Below are 22,780 nucleotides of genomic sequence, written 5' to 3' on the forward strand. Positions count from 1 at the left end.
TTCAGTTGAGGTATTAAGTCAGCTTTTCTAATGCTAATCAGCTGCTCCCGTTTGTAAACCCGCTTGTTCCCATGATTACGCATCATAACTCATCATCACTATTCATCTATGTATTACTTTTATGTATTAGTCATCTATTTGTTGTAATCATCTATCCTTGCAGTTGTTTATTACTCAAAATAAATTATATTATCACACTTCTGGCCACATAGCGCTGATATTCACTGCACATGCCCATATTAACCTTAACCAGAGGGTTTAAAAAAAACAAACCAGTGTTTACATACCATATCTGCTTCTGCCGAGGCCTGGTGGACAGCAAATTGGTTAAGGGTTCCCCGAGCTTTCACGCCCCTCATGCTCTTCATGTGCCCACCATTAGAAGCATGCCTATGGAAAAAGTGCGCCGGCACACAGGGCAGTGCGTTTTATAGGTGTTATCGTGCACTTTTCCAGCCAGGTGTTTTCCTTTTCCCATTCCTCCCAGTACTTTTGCAGCCTTTTTTCTTTCTCTGAGGGGAACAAACATTGCTGGGCTTACACTGTGTGATTTATGGCCCATTTTGAGCCGATTTTTGAGTCGTGAGACCGATTTGGTGATCGGCCCGATTTTGGCCTTCATCGTGCGTCGTGCATCACGTAGTATACGTGGTGTAATGCCGGGCTCACACTGTGCGATTTTTTCACTCGCGCGATTCAGCTCCTGCTCAAACTGTACGATTGACTCGCAGGGGTTAGAAGTTCATAGGTCACGATGCAGGGTCTCACACTATACGGCCCGATGCTCTGATGCGACCTGAGTGCTCACACTGTGCGTTCATAAAATTAAGGTTATAACAGAAATTCTGTCGCTCGCTCTCCCTCTCTGTCTTTCACTCACACAGACACGCACACCACCACCATCAACTTTATGAAAAACATTGATCAGGCAGCTGTGATTGAGCAGCAGTGTAGATCCAACTATTTTCACGGTTGTTGTGGTCGTGATAATTTTGTGAGGCCACATCGAAAAGGCTCGGATGAGCTTTCCAAAGTTCTACAAGTTGTGCCTCCATCGCTTGTGTCCAGATCACACGCTGCACTGCCGTGCTGCGCCGTCTTTTTCGCTGACATTTGTGTTTGCGCGTGCGCAGTGTGAGAAGCTGCGGTAACACCCTCACGACGGTCGCGAGGATCCTCCCGACCAAGCGATTGATGATCGGGAGCTGGTCGTGAGGTGTTAATCGCTTCTCGTTACCCCACGTACACTACACGATGCACGACGCACGATGACGGACAAACTCGGGCCGATTGCCAAAACGGTCGCACGACTCAAAAATCGGCTCAAAATGGGCCAAAAATCGCACAGTGTGAGCCCGGCATAACGAGAAGCAATTAACACCTCACGACCAGCTCCCGATTATCAATCGCTTGGTCGGGCCATCACTAGTTGCAAATCCTCGCAACTAGTGATGGCCCGAGTGAAGCTGATAGTGATGGGTCGGTCGCGAACGGAATAGAGCCGGATCTTTGACGTGAATGACGCGAGCCGGCTCCTTATCGCAAGCCGTGGGTTTTTTTGTTTGTTTGTTTCTCTCACCCTCTCTCTCACACATTTTTCTGTGTCACTCCGCGTGCGAGCCTTGTGCTTCACGCTGGGCAGAGGGGGGAGGGGCGGTAGTTAAAGTCGCAGTAGCAGAGGAACAGAGCGGGAGGGAGAGAAAGAGAGAGCCAGGGACGACAACATCACATTAAAAAGGTATAGTAATCATCCACAACTATTTTTAGTTGCAGATGATAAAGGATTCAGAAAGTTTATTCATGCAGGCCCATATGACAGAGAATGTGCATCTTCTTTTCATATTTTAATTTATATTTAATTGTGGTGTGGTTTGCAGTGTTTTGTGTTGTTTCATTTTAAAGTTGTTTAAAAGGAAAAAGCTGAAAATTTAAATAGTTAAAAGTTGAACTGTGACTAGTTGGTTTTTGTATTATATGATTTATTTATTATATTTTATGTGGAGTGAATAAATAAAAGTATATTTATGGTGGCCCCTAGAGACAAAGCATCATGTACAAACTTCAAAACACGTACAAACCCTGAAGCACGTACATACTCCAAAACACGTAAAAACTCAGAAGCACGTAAAAACTCACAAAACACATAAAAACTCAGGCTACGTCCACACGTACCTGGGTATTTTCGAAAAAGCAGATTTTTCTATGCGTTTGCACCTTTCGTCCAAACATAAACGGCTTAAACATGTTTAAATGCTTACATATACACACATAGTTACTGTCCCTCCACACATACGACTCGGTTCTGCTTCTACGCCCCATCTTTGTTTACTATTTCCCACCGAGGCTTCTAGACTTCTGATTGGCCAACATTTCTACACGTTTAGGAATATATCGGCACCTGTTGGTTTGGCATGCTCCTAGCAGCGTTTTCCTTCATTTCTGCATTTACATGTGGACGGGATTATTTTTTAAAATGAAAACGGAAAATCTCTGTTTTCAAAAATACCCGTGTACGTGTGGACGTAGCCTCAGAAGCACGTAAAAACTCCAAAACATGTACAAAAGACAACAGAAGTGCTCCAGAATGCTAGGCACAGTGTTGAGCTTTTGTTACCTAGAGGCTACACAAGCCAGCAAGTACCAACGACCGGTGTGTGGTAGTAAGAGGTAAATGAACTTTTTTTTTTTAATTATTTGAATATATATGAGTGCTTGTGTATAAATACACAAACAATACACATATGCTTTCAATTGTGTAATTTAAGTGATCAGTTAAGGCTAGAAATGTGTTTTAGAGTTTGTACGTGCTTTTTGGAGTTTGTACGTGTTTTGTCTCTAGGGGCCACTGTATATATTTATATATAAACATATATAAATAAAACCACTTTTACATTAGTAATTAATTCCTTTTGTGCATAATTTTATATTATTATAATAATAAATTAATTAAAACAACAAAACAACCTGAAGAGCCGGTTCGGAGCCGAAAGAGTCGCCTCTTTTTAGTGAGTCGAGCCGAAAGAGCCGGTTCTCTAAAAAGAGCCGGAAATTCCATCACTAGAAGCTGACGCTCTGGAGCGTGTGTCGAAAAAAACAACACACCGGTTCAGAAGCACTGTGTCGAGGCTTGCTTCGTTTGGCAAAAGTCACGTGACCAGTGATGTCCGAAGCTTCATTACGCACATAACTGCTTCGGTACCTGATTCAAATGGATATAAGGAAGTGAATCATTCACGGGATTTGTGGAGTGTGTTGATGGTGACAGATAGCGAAGTACCTGGAGGCAGGACCTCACAGCAGAGGCATGCTCCATAATGTGTTGTATGTTATTATATGTATTTTGCATCTATTTTATTTACCAACATCAAAAAGTGACAGGCAAAGTAATACCACACCATGGTGCATGTTTACATAAGGAAAGTTTATGGATCAAAATGTATTAAGCAAATAAGCATTACAATTTTTTCAGCCCCCCAATCGAGGGAAAAAAAATACATCTTCAAAGCAATGCAACGGTGGCCCAATATCAGAGAGAACTCAACTCTGTGGAGTGAGCAGTGATAATTAAGCAGTCCGTTTTATTTTGCAGATTCAAGCTGCTCTTCATAATTTTCGCCACCAGATGTCACCGGAGAGGACTGTGTTGAAAAGCTTCAAGTAATGAACCGTTTTTCAATACAAGCTTCAGTGCTTGTATTGTATTCACTACTCGCACCGTCGTGAGGGTGTCACCGCAGCTTTTCACACTGCGCACGCGCAAACACAAACGTCAGCGAAAAAGACGGCGCAGCACGGCAGTGCAGCGTGTGATCTGGACACAAGTGATGGAGGCACAACTTGTAGAACTATGGCAAGCTCATCCGAGCCTTTTCGATGTGGCCTCACAAAATTATCACGACCACAACAACCGTGAAAATAGTTGGATCTACATTGATGCTCCATCACAGGTGCCTGATCAATGTTTTTCATTAGGAATTTAGCAAAGTTGATGGTGGTGGTGTGCGTGTCTGTGTGAGTGAAAGACAGAGAGGGAGAGTGAGCGACAGCATTTCTGTTATAACTTTCATTTTATGGACGCACAGTGTGAGCACTCAGGTCACATCAGAGCATCGGGCCGTATAGTGTGAGACCCTGCATCGTGACCTACGAACTTATAACCCCTGCGAGTCAATCGTGCAGTTTGAGCAGGAGCTGAATTGCGCGACTGAAAAAATCGCACAGTGTCTGCCCAGCTTTAGGTTTACTGTTGTCCGAGACTTGCACCGCAGTGTCGGCGTTTGTTTCCCTGTTGGCCATGCTTCTTGTTGTGGTCATCTGTTATCTTCCGGTATTTTCTCCGTAAGCGACCTTTCCTCGACCAATGAGATAAGCGGTAATCTGAATGGTCATACTCGAATTGTCATAAGTGTGCTGTCAGCTTATCGGTCACAAAGCAGGAGAGGGGCTGGGAATTATGTTTTCAAACAAAGCGTTAATTGCATTAACATTTATAGACTACTTCTCACTGTATTACGGGACAACGTGTGTCCCTTATTAGCTTAATATGTGTACTTTTGTTTCTAAATACGGGACGATTCCGTTTTTTAAGGGACGGTTGGCAACCCTACTTTATGAGGACATGAAAGCTGCACATATAAAAGCTAATTTACACACTGAGCCCTCAAACACTGACACAGATGGCCGTTTCTCAATTCTCAAGTACGCGAGTACGTACTCGCGTTCTCGGCGAGTACGTACTGGCCGAGAATGCACGGGAGTACGGACTCGCCGAGAACGCAAGCACGGACTCACGATATGTACAATTGGAACACCTGCGTACATGATGATGTCACAGGTCCGGAGTTTTTACTGCCGTCCCCTCTTAATTTAACTGTGAGTAACATGTTATGAAGCTTAACTTTAATCACAGCCAAACCGGTTTACTCAGGAACAAATAAAACACTGAAATAAACCAAACATTAACATTTAGAAGTGATCTACGTGACTTATATATCATTTTTAACCTCAGTAGTGAAACCTCTAATAATAAAAATAGTGTACATGTACATACGTGTACATACCTTAATAAAAACAAGCAGGTGAGATGTTAGAACGCTTTTGTTTTTATTTTAGTGGACACTCAATACTATAGACAGCTGCTGGGGTTTCTTTAACCTGAGTAGTGAGAAGACCGCGAGCGGGGGGGGGGGGGGTTGAAAACGATGTGCCGGGAGTCCGCTGTTGAGTTTTGGACGAAATGCATTCTGGGATATTTAGCTGTACCAAGTCCACACCGATGCATGCTCGATAAAACGGGCGGAGCGAGAACACATCCGGGACTTTTTCGCGTTCTCGGCTTGATGCGTACTTCGAATTGGAACAGTACTTGGTCTCCGACTGATGACGTATCACGAGTACACGAGAACGCATATTGAGAAACGCCCAGATGTAACTGTGAAGCTGGATTTAAGAAAGAAGTACTTAAAGTTTTAAAAACATGTTTAGCGCCATCTTCTGTCAGTGCGGTAGATGACGTCACGTGGTTGGTTGCGGCTGATAGGCTTACATAAGCCTAACTAGTGATAAAATCGAGAACTGAGAGGAAAATAACGACAGTAAAACTAAAAATCAGTTCAAGAGGATCACATTTGGGTTTGTAAAGCACTTTATAAATGAGGACTGGAGGAGAGCGAGTCTGAGTCACGTGACAGGTGGGTCACATGACCGACACAAAGCGTTTTTCCTCCTCTGGCTGAGTGTACCGAGCTGTCGGGAATCCCATCAAAGTAGGTCAATGTGTGGGAAGGAAAACAGCGGAGGCTCCAGGAAGAGATGCCACACTTGTTGGACACTTTTTGGGTTTTTTTGTCCTCATAACATCTCACTGACTGGATTACTTCATATTAGAAATGAAGAAAAGCGAATGTAATGTAAGTGAAGGAGACTAATGTGGTAATTTTCCTGCAGACATGGATGTTAGGATTTTCACTCGTCTTCGGTAAGAAATAGTTCTGTTTGTGGTTTGATGCTCATGTAGTTACTATTTATGAAGTTGGAAACCTGCAGTCAGCTGAGACTGAAGAAGTCACTTGAATGAGTCACGAAACGTTTCTTCCGCTGAAAACATCCAGATGAACAGGATTTACTTGCACACAAAGTTATTTACTGTTTTGTTTGCTGATGTTTGTTGAGCTGAAAGAAACTTAAAACACATCACTCCCTTTATGTTCGTGCCTTTTTTGTAGGACTAGCTGAAGTATCGCAATATGGACAAAACCCCAAACAAAACAAAAAAGTACAACAACTTTAACTCCTCACTATGGTGCTCAGTTTTGCCTCTTTCATCTCTTTTTATGCAAAATCTGCCGGTGATTAATAAACGAACAGCATAACACCTTTTATTTCATCGTTTTTAGGCTCAAAGCAGTTTGAGCCTAAACACCTAATTATAAAGTCATGTGTTAGACCCAAGCCATGGTTTCATGATATTTGTTATTCACTTATTATTTATTCATCACTCCTGGTTATTTCCAAGCTGTACTGTACTGCTGTTATGTTGTCTTCATTAAGTCACACTAACTTTAAAAAACTAAAGGAGGAACAACAGAGACTAAGAAGAAAAGGGTTATATTTGTCATTTGTTATATATTTGTCACATTTGTGTGTACTGATGTAATCACAAAAAACACAACTTATCAATCCATTTCTATACACTTTTTTTCAGATCATCCCACAACAATTTTGTTAACACCATGTCAGATCTTCTCCCTCATATTTACATAAAATAGTTTTTATTTGATCTCTGTATGAATATAGAATATAGAATATGTATATGAATATAGAATAGAGTAGAATAGAATAGGAACTTCACTTTATTGTCATTCAGAACAGTTAATTCACATCAAAGTCAAATTCTTTTCTTCGTTGTGTCAAACTAGATTTAGTAAACATTAGATTTTGTGCAGTTGTGTTTGAACTAAATGCTGCTTTTAGTTTGGGAGCCAGCATGTTCCAACAGGGCGGCACAGTGACGTGGTGGTTAGCATCATTGCCAAGATGCAAGAAGGTCTTGGGTTTGACTCCAGCACCAGGCTGGGATTTGCATGTTCTCCCTGTGTCTGTAAGGGTACACTCCGACTTCCTCCCACAGTCCAAAGACAAGCGGTTAGTTTGGTCAGTTTAACAGATGATCCTAAATTGCTCAAAGCTGTGAATGGTTGCCCTACGATAGACTGCTGACCTGTCCATTTATTTAGAAATGCTTCTTCATGTATTAGTTTTTATATGTCACTCTATTGTATTGTGTGGGTGCTCTGGCTTCCTACCACAGTGTGAGAGTGAATGGTTGTCTGTGTCTGTGTGTTAACCCTGTGACAGACTGGCAACCTGTCCAGGGTGCACAATACCTCTCACATTACACAGCTGGGGATAAGTGGAAGAGGATGTACGGATAGTTTTCACGTGTTTGTGACTGTAATCAAAAGAATTTATTTCCTTTATATATTACTCTGTACAGTCTGTATCATTAAAAACACACCAATCAGATTGAGTAAGTGGACACAATGGTTGGAAACATGTTGCTCACAGTGTGAAGCTTCAATCATTTTGTCACTTTTATCAACAAAGCGTTGCAGAAACATCAACATCTGTCTGTCTTTCTTTCTCACAGACGATCAAATCTGAAAAGAATGAATTCATTCAGAAGCTGATGGAAACATTTCTTACAAAGCTCAGTGAAAGCATCTCTAAGCAGACAGAGGTAAACATGGACATATGTGATGCTGTCATCCTCCCAATGATCACAGACCTGTGCACTCAGCATGTAACTCTCTGTGACTTTCTGCTTAATGTGAATTGTTTTGTAGAACAACATTGAGAAAAAAGAAGTAAAAATAATTAAAGAACACGTTCATCGCACAACACTTAATGTTGTTAACATCATGCTACATCAGCTCCCTTATATTTACATAATGCAGCTTTAATGTGACTCTGGTTGTTTCATTATTGTGTCTTAAACATTTCTTCCTTCTGCTCTTTCTTCATGTAACATTTCAGCTGCAGTCAGAGAAGAAATCTGAAATCAACAATCGGCTCCAGCAGGTGAAGGAAGCAGCAGAGAAACTGAAGAATCAGCTGGAGTCCAAAAATCAGCAGGTTTGTCTTTCAGTTATAAACTTTGTGATTTTGCTGACTCGACTTATGAATAGTATAATCGTGAACATCAGTACTTACTCACCATCACACTGCACTATATAAATACATGAATCTAAAGGTCTAAAATATGAGACAAAGAATTTCTGATATGCAAACATGTTGATCTCAGTAAATGAACAGAGTCGCCTCCTTTACAGAGATTTTCTGGATGTGGGTAAAAAAGGATGTTTGTTTATTTTTTAACTGGCAGCATTTAATGTTGTTGAAGTTTGAGTTTATTCCTTATTAAGTACTGATATTATCACACAGCTGATCAAATAGCAGGAAGTGAAGTGAGATTTAAAACTTCTGTTTATTGTTACGTTTGATGTGATTAACTGTGTGTGAAGAGACAAAGACAAGAGTGAGAATATTGCTCATGTTCATTTCATTCATACGTTACTGTATCCTTGTAAAAGCTGTGGTTATGTTTAAATTCATCATTACTCTATAAACCTTAAACTGACAGTAAAAATAAATGTGCTGTCAGACTTTAGAATATTTGAGACCTCCATGTTTTGTGGGGCGGGGTTTGTGTGGTTGAAGGTCATAAGCTGGAGCAGAGTAGCACCAACCGTAGGTAGGTGTGTTTAAATAAAGTGCTGAAGACATAAAGTGACTTTAGCTTTTATGGATCTGTGACGGTAACTAAAATAATTTATTTTCTTTATATGTTACTGTATAAAGTCTGTATCATTAAAAACACACCAATCAGATTGAGTAAGAGGACACGATGGTTGGAAACATGTTGCTCACAGAGTGAAGCTTCAATCATTTTGTCACTTTTATCAACAAAGTGCTGCAGAAACATCAACATCTGTCTGTCTTTCTTTCTCACAGACGATCAACTCTGAGACGGATGAATTCATTCAGAAGCTGATGGAAACATTCATTACACTGGAATCAAAGCTCAGTGAAAGCATCGCTCAGCACAAAGAGGTAAACATGGACACATGTGATGCTGTCATCCTCCCAATGATCACAGAACTGTGCACTTATATTCCTGCAGTTTTGTCCAGCAGCAGTTTCTGTGTCATTAACCAAACACAACTTTTAACAGAGGGGAGGGGGGAGGCAGTCAGGGCGGTGTTTGGTGTGCTGATGGTTGGAGAACTAAATAGAATAGCTTTTTATTGTCACTGTTAGAAGAACAATGAAAGTCAGTTTGGCATTTCTCCGTGTGTGTGAAGTACACAATAGCTTTAGGTATTTACACAATAACGGACAAATTTACATTTACACAAGAAAGATTTGTAGTTTTACATACACACACATACAATATCAACATACATATCAAGGATCACATCTGATATTCAAAGATGGGGTAATCTCCCCCTTTCTTTAATCGGTAAGATTAATGTTGTTAAAATTAACATCTTACCAAAATTTCTATTTTTATTTCAGTCATTTCCCTTATTTTTGCCGAAACATTTTTTTGTTTCACTGGACAAGATTATTGGTTCTTTCATTTGGGGAGGGAAACCACCTAGGGTTTCTAAAACTTTGCTGCAGCGATGCAGATTTAGTGGAGGACTTGCATTACCTAATTTTCTAGCTTACTACTGGGCCGCTCACATCCATACACTTTGCTACTGGCTAAAATCTTCTGGTTCCTCATGGTGTAAATCGGAGCTATCATCATGTAAGGGCTCTTTAAAAGTACGTTTCCCAAACTTTTTTGCTAGGCCCACTTTGTTTTACAATCATGCCTCGTTCGGAGGCATGAAAGTTGTTTGTCAAAGTTGTTTAACTTTATGCACACAGTCAGTATCTGGGGCAGCAGGGATGCAGGAAGCAGGTGATGGGAGAGATCACAGAAGCAGTAGGAGCAGTCTTTGGGGTAGAACAGTGTTGCCTAAAAGGATAATGTTCAGCCTCACACAGGAATTATTTTCTTTGTGTATGTAACCAGTTGAAGGTCAGGTGGTTTTCGTGGTGCATTGCTGAAATGATCGTTCTATGGACTTAGTTTTTTTGAACTGCTGATTCAGTTTGTGCTGCCAGTGTAGAATCTTTATCCAGAGTCAATCAGATTCAAGCAAGACTCATGATCAAGCGAAACACACGATCAAACAGCTGATCATTTCTTCTGTTCTGTCATCAAACTCACATTTACAAGCAGGGTCACACAAGCTGGCCACTTACTGAATAACTGTCTCACGTGAAGCTTGTGTTCACTTTGTGAAAGATTGTGTTTCCACAACATTTACTTTAAATAAAAAGTGTTGTTTTTGGGCAGCAACAGCAGAGGCAAAAGTGTCGCCTGTATGTGGAAGTGAGTAGAAAATTCATCTTGTTTTTAGGAGTGAAGTAAAGCAGCTCTTTGTGCTTCAGACTTTACCTGTTGCATTGATGTAGGTTTGCAGCCACGATGACTCAGCAAAAATCACCACAGTCACTCGTTGCCAAAATGTAATGGTGGCTGATAATGAAACAAGTCCCCAGCAAGGAACAAGTGCCTTTCAATGAACGCCACATTCAACTATGTAGGTTTATCAGATCGCCATCATTGTTCTACATTTTTACAACACCGCCCTCTAGTGGTGCATGTTGGTATGTAACATTACAGGACAACATGGATGAAGCTGTGATCAAAGTTTGTGCCCTACTGACCAATAAAAAGAAAAAAAAATCCTATATGTAATTTGTGCATAAGATAAAAGTATAAAGTACTAAAACACTATTGTGTCCCTGTTAAAAACTGTGATGTTTCTTCCTCCTGCCTGCAGCTGGGAAATAAACTCACGGATGAGGAAAAGAGGAATAATGAAACAAACAAAAAAGTCAAAGAGGCTTTTTATGTTTTTACATGTAATTCTGACACTGATGCTGTTAAACTTTACCAATGAACACAAGACACCAAAACGCTTTTAGTGACACTGAAATCCAGCTGTAGTCAAGGAAAAGATTAATAAACCATGAATAGTTGTTTTGTTTTTTGTTTTAGTGTGTTTTTGTGTGTGTTTATGTAAAATCTACTTTTATTTTTGGAGACACTACATTCAAACTGAAATATATCCTTTTGGGTCTTCATTTACTTGAATTATTTAAATAATTCAAATAAAGCATTTAAATAATTTTTTCTTCATTACTTATTTACATGAGCCATCTTATATTCACATAATGCAGCTTTAATGTGACTCTGGTTGTGTTTTCATTATTGTGTCTTAAACATGAACATTTCTTCCTTCTGCTCTTTCTTCCTGTAACATTTCACATGAAAACTGAAACCATCAATCAGCTCCTGCAGGAGAAACAAGCAGCAGAGAAACTGAAGAATGAGTTCAAGTCCAAATGTCACGAGGTTTGTTCTTCCATTGTAAACATGAAAACACCAAATGTCTAATTAATTCTAATTCTCTTATTTCTATATAGAACTTAATTAATTAAGTTCTTATTTCTTTTTATTTCTTTTATTTCTTTACATAAACATGTTGCTCACTGTTAGAATATTGTATATATGTGTGATCAGCTACGTGAAATGTATCCTTTCATGATTTGCCATTAAGCACATTTCTACATGACTTTTCACCTAGTAACTTGTGTGATGAACTTATGCAGATACTAACCGCTTCCTGTTTTTAAAGAACATTTAGATGTAGAGAAGTGAAACCTCAGCTCTTTTAAAAGAACATACAGATGTAGAAAGGGAAAAACCCGCCGCTCTGAGTGACGTTGTTATCTTTGTAAAACACACACACACACACACACAGAACAATCTTGTATAAATAAAGAACGCAGACGGTGACAAAGCGCGAGTCCATGAGTGTCTCCTGTGCGAGCGCTTCTGTGACCGTCCTCGCGAGTAAAAGAAACTGCAGTGTTTGTGTTTTCTAACTCAGGAGTCTTGGCTAAAGAAAGAATGGCAGGGTGATTTAAAGAAATCCCATGTCACTCACAGTGTGAAACTTCAATCGTTTTGTCAATTTTTTTATCAACAAAGTGCTGCAGAAACATCAACATCTGTCTGTCTTTCTGACAGATGATCAACTCTGAGAAGGATGAAATCATTCAGAAGCTGATGGAAACATTTCTTACACTGGAATCAAAGGTCAGTGAAAGCATCTCTCAGCAGACAGAGGTAAACATGGACACATGTGATGCTGTCATCCTCCCAATGATCACAGACCTCCATCCATCCATCCATCCATCTTCATCCGCTTTATCCGAGGCCAGGTCGCGGGGACAGCAGCCTAAGCAGAGAAGCCCAGACCTCCCTTTCCCCAGCCACCTCCTCCAGCTTATCTGGGGGAACACCAAGGCGTTCCCAGGCCAGCTGAGAGATATAATCTCTCCTGCGTGTCCTGGGTCTGCCCCGGGGCCTCCTCCCGGCGGGACATGCCCGGAACACCTCACCCAGGAGGCATCCTTGTCAGATGCCTGAACCACCTCAACTCGCTCCTTTCGATGTGGAGGAGCAGCGGCTCTACTCTGAGTCCCTCCCGGATGGCCGAACTTCTCACCCTATCTCTAAGGGAGAGGCCAGACACCCTTCGGAGGAAGCTCATTTCTGCCGCTTGTATCCGCGATCTCCATCTTTCGGTCACTACCCACAGCTCGTGGCCATAGGTGAGGGCAGGGACGTAGATCGACCGGTAAATTGAGAGCTTCGCTTTTACACTCAGCTTCCTCTTCACCACGACCGACCGATACAGCGTCCGCATCACTGCAGCTGCAGCACCAATCCGTCTGTCGATCTCCGGCTCCCTTCTCCCATCACTCGCGAAGAAGACCCCGAGATACTTGAACTCCTCCACTTGGGGCAGGAACTCATCCCCGACCCGGAGTGGGCACTCCACCCTTTTCCGGCTGAGAACCATGGCCTCAGATTTGGAGGTGCTGATCCTCATTCCCGCTGCTTCACACTCGGCTGTGAACCGTTCCAGTGCGAGCTGGAGGCCCCCACCCGATGAAGCCAACAGAACCACATCATCCGCAAAAAGCAGAGATGAGATTCTGAGGCCACCGAAGTGAAAGCCCTCTGCCACTTGGCTGCGCCTAGAAATCCTGTCCATAAAAATTATGAACAGAACTGGTGACAAAGGGCAGCCCTGGCGGAGCCCATCACCCACCGAAAACGAGTCCGACTTCTTGCCGGCAATGCGAACCAAACTCTTGCAACGGTTGTATAGGGATCGAATGGCCCGTAGCAATGGGCCAGACACCCCATACTCCCGCAACACCTCCCACAGGACACCCCGAGTGACACGGTCTAATGCCTTCTCCAAGTCCACAAAACACATGTAGACTGGTTGGGCAAACTCCCATGCACCCTCAAGTATCCTTGAGCGGATAAAGAGCTGGTCCAGTGTTCCGTGACCAGGACGAAAACCGCATTGTTCCTCCTGTATCCGAGGTTCGACTAGCGGACGAACTCTCCTTTCCAGCACCCTGGCATAGACTTTCCCAGGGAGGCTGAGGAGTGTGATCCCCCTGTAGTTGGAACACACCCTCCGGTCCCCCTTCTTAAAGATGGGGACCACCACCCCGGTCTGCCAGTCCAGGGGTACTGCCCCTGATCTCGACGCAACATTGTAGAGGCGTGTCAACCAGGACAGCCCTACAACGTCCAGAGCCTTCAGGAACTTGGGGCGGACCTCATCAACACCAGGGGCTCTGCCACCAAGGAGTTGTTTAACTGCCTCAGTGACCTCGCCCCCGGAAATTGGCGGGTCATTCTCCTCATCCCCAGACTCTGCTTCCTCCTCGGAAGACGTGTCAGTGGGATTAAGGAGGTCCTCTAAGTATTCCTGCCACCAAGTCTTTTTCCATGGCCTCTCCGAACTCCTCCCACACCCGAGTTTTTTGCTTCAGCCACTGCCCGAGCCACCTTCCGCTTGGCCTGTCGATACCTGTCGGCTGCCTCCGGAGTCCCACAGACCTGTGCACTTATATTCCTGCAGTTTTGTCCAGCGGCAGTTTCTGTGTCATTAACCAAACACAACTTTGAAATCCTACCACTGCAAGATTGTTGACTTTATCCCACAACACTTAATGGTGTTAACATCATGCTACATCAGCTCCCTTATATTTACATAATGCGGCTTTAATGTGACACTGGTTGTTTCATTATTGTGTCTTAAACGTGAACATTTCTTCCTTCTGCTCTTTCTTCATGTAACATTTCACCTGCAGTCAGAGGAGATTACTGAAAACATCAAACAGCAGCTCCAGCAGTTGAAAAAAACAACATCGACACTGAAGGATCAGATGGAGAAGAATTCTCATGAGGTTTGTCTTTCAGTTGTAAACATTTAAAATTTACTGACTCAACTCTCTTCATGAATAGAATGCACATCAATATTTACTCACCAAATCTGAAGGTCTGAAATATAAAAAAAGAATCCAGGATGTGTCCATGTAAGAATATGTGCTGGATCTCAGGGTCTCATTGTCCTAACCCTCTGTTAAGTCTAATTGTTGAATGCTGTCATTGTGTTCCTTAAATTTGTAAAGTCTGAGTCCAAATTATAGGATCAAGACATTCCTTTGTCTCTGACCACCTCTCCAGCCACTCTGTGCTGGGGGAGGTTTTTTTGTAGATACATCCTATCTGGAAGATCTGTTTCTTCTGTTGTAAGCTTCCTGCTTTTATGACCCTTTTGGTGAGCAGGAGGTCACACACACACACACACACACACACGTTCTTGCACATGCATACAGGTGCTTACACACACACACACACACACACACACACACACACACATAGTGTCTTGTCTTAAAACCATTGGGGGGTTTTATGGTGGGAGGTGCTTGTGTTTTATTGTGTATTGTAACAGTTTGTCAATAAATAGCTGCCAGCGAGCTGGGGTCCGTTCTTCGTACCTCGCTTACTACATCCAAGATCAAATGACACATCCAAGATCAAATCATCGCGCTAACTTTGAGCTCGCTAATGCGGTTCTCCGAACACACCTGTTGTTGACGATTAGTATAGCTGGATGAAGTAATGTGAGATCACTGGGTGGCTTAAAAGGGGCTACGCATCGATAGTAGAAACATTGATCGGCAACCCTGTGATTGGTCGGCGAAGATGTCGAAGGAGCGCGCTCAGTATTTTACGGCAGCAGAGCAAGAACTCTTGATTGAGGGATTTCAGGAGTTTCAGAGTTTAATTAAAACGCAAGGGAACACTGCAAAGGCTGCAAAAGCAAGGAGAGAGGGCTGGCAGAAAGTTGCTGACAAATTAAACTCGTAAGTAATTTATTATATTACATTATATCCTCTTTCACATTAGAGCCACAACAGGACCCACTAGAACATGGGAACAAGTAAAAGTGAAATATAAGAATATTCTACAGAATGGTAATATTTATCACTTATATTGCTTTTAGTCTCCTGAAAAGAGACCCTGAAATAATCTGTTCGTTTGTTTATAACAGCAACCAAGAAAAGGGCAGAGCAAATAAAGACAGGTGGTGGTCCTGCACCCCCTCGTCACACCCCGGCAGAGGAGCTGGCCCTAGGGTTGAATGCCACCAGACCCATTGTTGAGGGCATCCCTGGGGGCAGCTCTTCCTTAGACCAGCAGCCGGGGTGCAGTAGCAGCAGCACCTTCATGAGCTCATAATTCTATTTGTACAATGTAAAATATTTGGTTGTTGCCTTAATTAAAATGCTTTTTGTACTGTGACATTTATTGACATTGTGGGTTTTTTTGTGTGTAGTTTTACATAACACTCCATCACTTCTACCTGTTCCCATGCAAGGGGTGACTGAAGCATGCACAGTAAGTTGATATATATATATATATATATATATATCTATATATAGATATATAGATATATATATATATATCCCGTCTATCCCGCAATATCCGCTGAATTCTGAAAACTCTCCTTATCAATCTTGCACCTTCCGCAATGGGTTGCTCGCGTACAAACGGACAGGACATGGCTGCGACAGACTTCCCAAATCCACCTTCGCTTATATAGCCGTGGTCTCTCATCTTGATTACACGAAGTAATTTACTATTACTACTCTAAAATATGAATTACATCTGAAATAATCAAATACATGAAATAGAATGATTAATAGTACATTTCCCTTTTTTTAGGAAATGACCTGTATGTATCTGTATGAAATCAATAAAAGAATCAAATACTGCATTATCTTTAGTTACATTGATAATATTTATTTATGGAAAAACAGTGGAGAAATATCGCTGTTGCTTTCGTATAAATGAAGCGGACATACCTGAGTGGCCGCGATCTAATCCTGTTTACATAAAGTAAGCCTGCTCCCAAGCAGGTTTACGCTTACGGATCTGTTGCTATGACAGCAAGTCCCGGATGAGCTTCGGAGAACCGAACGATCCAAGATCACGCGAAATCGTCAACAATCAAATCCAGCTAACTTACTTAGCGAGGTACGAAGAATGGACCTCTGCTCTTTGAAGGACTTTGGGCTGGAGACAGGTTAAGAGCTGGTTCTTGACCAAAGACTTCTCTCGCTAGCGGGTTGAAGATGTTCTGTTATGTCTTGTTTTCTTCATGATGAACAAGTCTCTAAACTAGTGGGGCTTGTGGAAACACAGACCCAACACCCTCCCCACTCAGTTTAAGATCTGCATGTTGAGTCAGTCTACAGCCAAACATCAGTCACAGAAGAAATTTCTCTGTACAGAGATTATCTGGATTTTTTAAAAGAAAGTCAAAACCTTTGCAAAGAGATCAACACAGCATGAACAGGTTTCTTACAAGCAGTGACAAAGAAGCAAGCATCTTTGACAGTCTAGCATTACTAAATTTGGCTCAATGCTTACATATATGTGTAAAAACAAAATGTACGAGCTGTGATAACTGTTTCTGATAGAATGAAGAGTAGACTGATATATTAAATATTCCTTTATTGGGTGAGAAAATCAGACCATGTCATAACTGCTTTCAGTCATACAGAACAGATATCAGAGCCTTAAACAGGCTGACGTCTGCTAAATGGATCAGAAAAGTATACAAAGAAAGTATACAAACACATAACATCCTTATAGAATATGATGTAACACTATAGATCAACTTACCTCAGAATATATAAAGCATATAAACAATTACAGCAATATGATGCAACAAACACAGCAGTACTACTAATCCAAAATAGTCAAAGCTTCATAGAACTGAAACAAACATTTATTTTTAGCTCCATTCTGCTGCTGATACATACTTTAGGTTTCTGAATATTAAACTTGTTGCTGCCTTTCATAGTGTGTAACTTGAAGGCCCTGAGTACTTTCTCCCACACTGAAAACACTGGAATGATCAAATTATTTGAACATTACCTAATAAGACTGATTCAGGACAGACAATGAGTTATTTTAAACTTTTCTAGCAGTCCTTCACAAACAGGGAACAGTCTGTCTATTCTCTCCATCTGTCAGCTGCTGCTGGCTCTTCCTCCTCCTCTTCCTCACACTCTGCTGAATTTGTCCTGGTGGATCATCAGGGGTGCAAAGCCTCACAGATGATGTGCAGCAGTGGGTCCCTCAGTCTGTCCTCACTCTGGACACTTGCAGTTGTCACACATGGAAATCAAATGTGTGATAAGCTGCAGGATTCAAACACAAGTGTAACTTATAAATACATGTTCATACTTTTATTCCACAATCAGAGAGAAAGAAACAGAGAGAGAGTGCAGGACAGACAGACAGGTGACAGTCTCAGGTGTATACACTGCTACAAAACAGCACAAGAGAAGGAGGATTTAGTGTTTGTGTTATTACGAGTGCTAAACAAGAAGAGTTCCCAGATGGTACAGTGGACACATGTGTGACTCCTGTGATTAAAGCATCTTTCTTTCAGCTTAACGAGTGAACCGTCAGCTCGTTCAAACACACGTTAAAGTCCGTTTGGCTCGACACCACCGAACAGAGGCAGCAATATAACATAGCTAACATTAACAGTGCAGTGAATCCTGCTTGTGCCGTGATATTCAGGACTGCAAACCGAGCAGCATCACTGACTTTCAGCTTGTTGTGTTTGTGGATGTATGACTGACTTTGATGATTTTATGGATAATTACATTCTCTGTAAGATTAAGGTCAGCTATATACATATTTAGAAGTAGAGGCTTTAAAACCGAGCTGACGCTGAAAGTACAAACATCACTAATGTCACATAACTTTGCCGACATGTGGCAACAGTAATGTTTTAATGTTCTTAAACATTCGCACATAAATAAGTGACATAATATTCAGTACTTACTTTTGACAGTTCACTCTTTGGCCGCTCCCTTCTGCCTTATTTTGCGGCAAAATTATCCACACCCACCGCCGCGCTATGGATTGTGGGATATATGGGACCACGAAGCGTGCACCGGACCACGCTTGATATTTGGGGAAATCGACGGCGCATTTGGAGTATGCATTTGAAGTGCACTTTGAATTGGGACAGCCGTCGTCGCGTGGCGGTGACGTACTCGCAGTTGAAATGCGTACTTCAAGCGTGCATACCCTGAATTGGGACACAGCCCTCGAGGAGGTAATCTAACCATTTAAATCAGCTGTGATGGGTCAAGGACACATCTAAAGCCTGCAGGACACCAGCTTGAGGCCTGGAGCCTCCCCACCCCTGCTCTACAAGGATCAGCTGAATGGCCCACAAGCTCATATGAAGATACAACTGCCTTTTTAGCTGCTGCTGCTTGCAGGTAGAGGCTGGCTGGTAATGGCTGGTCTTTGCCATTCCCCACTCTTAGGGCTGCCACAAACGATTATTTTGACACTCGACTAGTCACCGATTATTTTTGTGATTAGGCGACTAATCAGATCATCATCCATTGGACGTAAAACGTACAGCTTATTGCACCAGCATGCATCTCCTCTTATATAACTATCATTAGCTTACAGCTTGAAGTGTTTAAGGTATGTGCTAACTAAAAATAAAGACAAGATGATAGTTTATTAAATTTTAATGAAATTTGCAGATTAATAAACTTTAATAAACTCCTAACAGGACACTGGAGTATATTCTTGAGCATCTCACACTTCTGATAATCAGTTGTCTGCTTGATGTTTATTCAGCTGTGTAAAAAACTATAACTTTAATCTCAGCCAAACCGATTTACTGAGGAACAAATAAAATACTAAAAAAAAAGCCAAACAGTAACATTTTAAGTTATCTAAGTGACTTATATATATTTAACCTGAGTAGCGAAAGACGGCGGTGGGTTTGAAAACGATTTGCCGGGAGTCCGGTGTTCTCACCGGCTCTAGTGAGCCTTGAACCCCACTTAGCTATTGAGCTGGTGGGTAACAGACGTCTCCGAAAACGTCGGAGCGCTTTTGAAAGTATGTGGTGTCTTGATAAACCGAGCAGATATTTGAGGTTTACACAGCTACATTCTCGCCTGAAAATATTTTAAATGTTTATATTGTGACCCAGAAAGAATAATAAGAGTAATATTAAAACTAACTAGTGGCCGTCATTGTTGGAAACTGAGCTGGGCTGCACTATGAATTCTGGGACAGAGCTTCTTCTTCTTCGGGGTTTAATGGCAGCTGGCATCCTTGTACATGCAGTGCTGCCATCTTCTGTTTCAGTCCGTTATTACACTCTTAAATCCTACTACTGATTCCTGCATCTTTTGTGATCTTACAAAGCTTCAAACGACGCGTCGACTATTAAATCAGTCGTAATCGTGACTAGTCGACTAATCGTGGCAGCCTTACCCACGCTACTGCAATGTTTTTTTTAACAAAAAAAAAAAGAATCCACCCTTTTTGTCCATTGTCTGGGTGAATGGTTTATCAGTATAGGGGCATCCTAAAGTAGGTGCACTCTGTAGTGTCAGTTTTAAGTCAGTCAAAGCTTTGTCTGTGTCGTTAGAGAGGGACTTACCATCTAATGTGACCATGTGCCCCTGAAAAGTGATTTTTCTCAAAGCCCATTATAATTTGGACAGGCCTGCCCTGTGACTGTCCTCAGTGAGGTATTTCGTATCGCTTTAGTTTCAATCTTGAAGGCCTGTTTAGAAGGAGAAAAGGTCACAAAATCAATGACATATGCAAAAATGTCAATCCTCCAGAGGAATGAAAGCTAACAGCTTTTCTTTAAGTGAAGTGTTAAAAACGTGGGGGCTGGTTTGGGCCCATTGCACAATGAATATAGTTTTTCCCTTGCAAATAGAAGGCAAACAAAAGTGACGAGCAGGATGAACTTTTATACTGAAAAATGCATCAGGCAGATCATTCACAGACAAGTTTTTGCTTTCTGGTGGAACTTGAGGTGCTATGGCATGTTTTGCTGCATTCACGGCTTGTGGCTTGAATGGATACTGATGCTTAAATGTTATCACATCTTATTCCCCCCGCATCATATTTACTATTTGCCCACAAATGCTCTGTGATATCACCCAATGTTAATTTATCCACACATTTTATTGCTGCAATATTTCCCCATGTTTGGTTTTCATAAACTGGACATTTGAACTAGTTAATATAATACTTCTGTTTTGGACTTTAAGCTCCCCATATTGTTCACTTTAATCTCATCTAGTGTTTACTGTGAATTCATCCCCAGTAAGTCATTACTTATGCCGCCCACAATGTTGTTAACATGCATCTATCAGCTGTGTTTACAGAATGTTTCTCTGTTGAAAATAATTTGAGCTTCTAAACCTAAAACTGATTTCTGAGATTCATGAAAAGAAAGTTCAAACCTTTCATCTGTTTAATTGATGATGTCATACCCGAGGAATTGTCCACATCTATCCATCAAAAAGCCTTTGAGTCACTTGTCCACTTCCCTTTGGTCCCTTTAAAAAGAGGCTGTCACATGTGAAGAAAGTGTCCCTTCACCCGGGTAAGAGAAAGTCAACAGTCTTCAGTCGACCCGGGTGACCTTCAAGGATGTGGACAAAGAGTCCCAACAGCAGCTGTGCTGTTATCAGGGGAGATTTGTGTGACCTTGGCAGGCCTCCAGCTGGTGCCAGTGGAGTAGCTGCATGAGGGAAGATGGTGGTTGTTTTGGTTTAGTGCGAACATTTGCATCCAATTTTTTACAGTTGGTCTAATGTCCATCACTGATCACCACAAAACATGTTGCTCACAGTGTGAAGCTTGAATAAATTTGTCACTTTTATCAACAAAGCAATGCAGAAACATTAACATCTGTCTTTCTTTCTGACAGATGATCAACTCTGAGAAGGAGAAGGATGAAATAATTAAGAAGCTGATGGAAACATTTCCTAAACTGGAATCAAAGGTCAGTGAAAGCATCTCTCAGCACACAGAGGTAAACATGGACATATGTGATGCTGTCATCCTCCCAATGATCACAGACCTGTAACCTTATATTCCTGCGGTTTTGTCCAGCAGCAGCTTTTTTGTAGAAGTAACTAGTAACCATAATTACTTTTTAAATAAATGGCCTGTATTTATATAGCGCTTTTACTAAATGGTAAATGGCCTGTATTTGTATAGCGCTTTACTTAGTCCCTAAGGACCCCAAAGCGCTTTACATATCCAGTCATTCACCCATTCACACACACATTCACACACTGGTGATGGCAAGCTAGGTTGTAGCCACAGCCACCCTGGGGCGCACTAACAGAGGCGAGGCTGCCGGACACTGGTGCCACCGGGCCCTCTGACCACCACCAGTAGGCAACGGGTGAAGTGTCTTGCCCAAGGACACAACGACAGAGACTGTCCGGGCCAGGGCTCGAACAGGCAACCTTCCGATTACAAAGCGAACTCCCAACTCTTGAGCCACGATCGCCCCAAATAAATAATTTTTTATTTATATCGCACCTTTCAAGACAGAATCACAAAGTGCTGCACATAAGATTACAAGTCATAAAAAGATTTAAAAAGAGAAAATAAAACAGGCAAAAAATTAACCAAAAACAGTTTTAAAAAGCTGAGTTTTAAGTCGTTTTTTAAAAACAGCTACTGAGTCTGCGGTTCTTAATGTTTGGGGGAGAGAGTTCCACAGTCTAGGGGCCACAGTGGCAAAAGCTCTATCACCCTTAGTCCTCCTCTTAGTATTTTTTAAAGCAAGTAAGCCCTGATCAGATGACCTCAAAGACCTGCTGGGGACATAGGGCTGTAGCAGATCAAAAATGTAGGCTGGTGCCAGTCCGTGCACAGCTCGTAGGTCAAGACCAGGATCTTGAAATTGACTCTAAATTTAACAGGAAGTCAGCGTAACTGAGATAACAACGGTGTCACATGTGAGTACTTGGAGGATTTTGTCAAAAGCCTAGCTGCAGCGTTTTCACAACCTGCAGACGATCCAGAGAACCTTTGCTAAGACACATAAACAGCAAATTACAATAATCCAAGCGTGATGAAATAAATGCATGTATAGCTATCTCCAGTTTAGAATGAGATAAAATCGGGCTTAGCTTAGCCACATTTCTTAAATGATAAAAACAAGACCGAACCAGAGATTTCACATGCCCATCCAATGTGAGACTCGAGTCAAAGGTGACACCTAAATTCCTGATAGAGGATTTAACATAGAGTGAGAGAGGACCAAGGGCTTTCACTATCTGCGATAAAAATCTATCAGGGGCGCATACGAGGACTTCGGTTTTCCCCTCATTGAGTTGGAGGAAATTTGCAGCCATCCAACGTTTGATCAAATCTAAGCAATCATTCAGACGCTGAAGC

The 22,780-nt window shown here is 41.8% G+C and overlaps 1 protein-coding gene across 1 annotated transcript; it reads left to right on the forward strand.

Annotated features, from left to right (window-relative positions):
• The first annotated feature begins 7,035 nt into the window (after positions 1-7,035).
• LOC109199763 (centrosomal protein of 290 kDa-like) lies at positions 7,036-21,452 on the forward strand. Its single transcript, XM_025905148.1, has 7 exons — positions 7,036-7,143; positions 7,649-7,738; positions 8,035-8,133; positions 9,013-9,111; positions 11,414-11,476; positions 12,155-12,343; positions 21,294-21,452. The coding sequence occupies exons 1-7, from the start codon at positions 7,036-7,038 to the stop codon at positions 21,450-21,452; spliced, it is 807 nt and encodes a 268-aa protein (XP_025760933.1).
• The last annotated feature ends 1,328 nt before the right edge of the window (positions 21,453-22,780 follow it).

This window comes from Oreochromis niloticus, linkage group LG3, assembly GCF_001858045.2.
Source record: "Oreochromis niloticus isolate F11D_XX linkage group LG3, O_niloticus_UMD_NMBU, whole genome shotgun sequence".
Lineage (NCBI taxonomy): Eukaryota > Metazoa > Chordata > Actinopteri > Cichliformes > Cichlidae > Oreochromis > Oreochromis niloticus.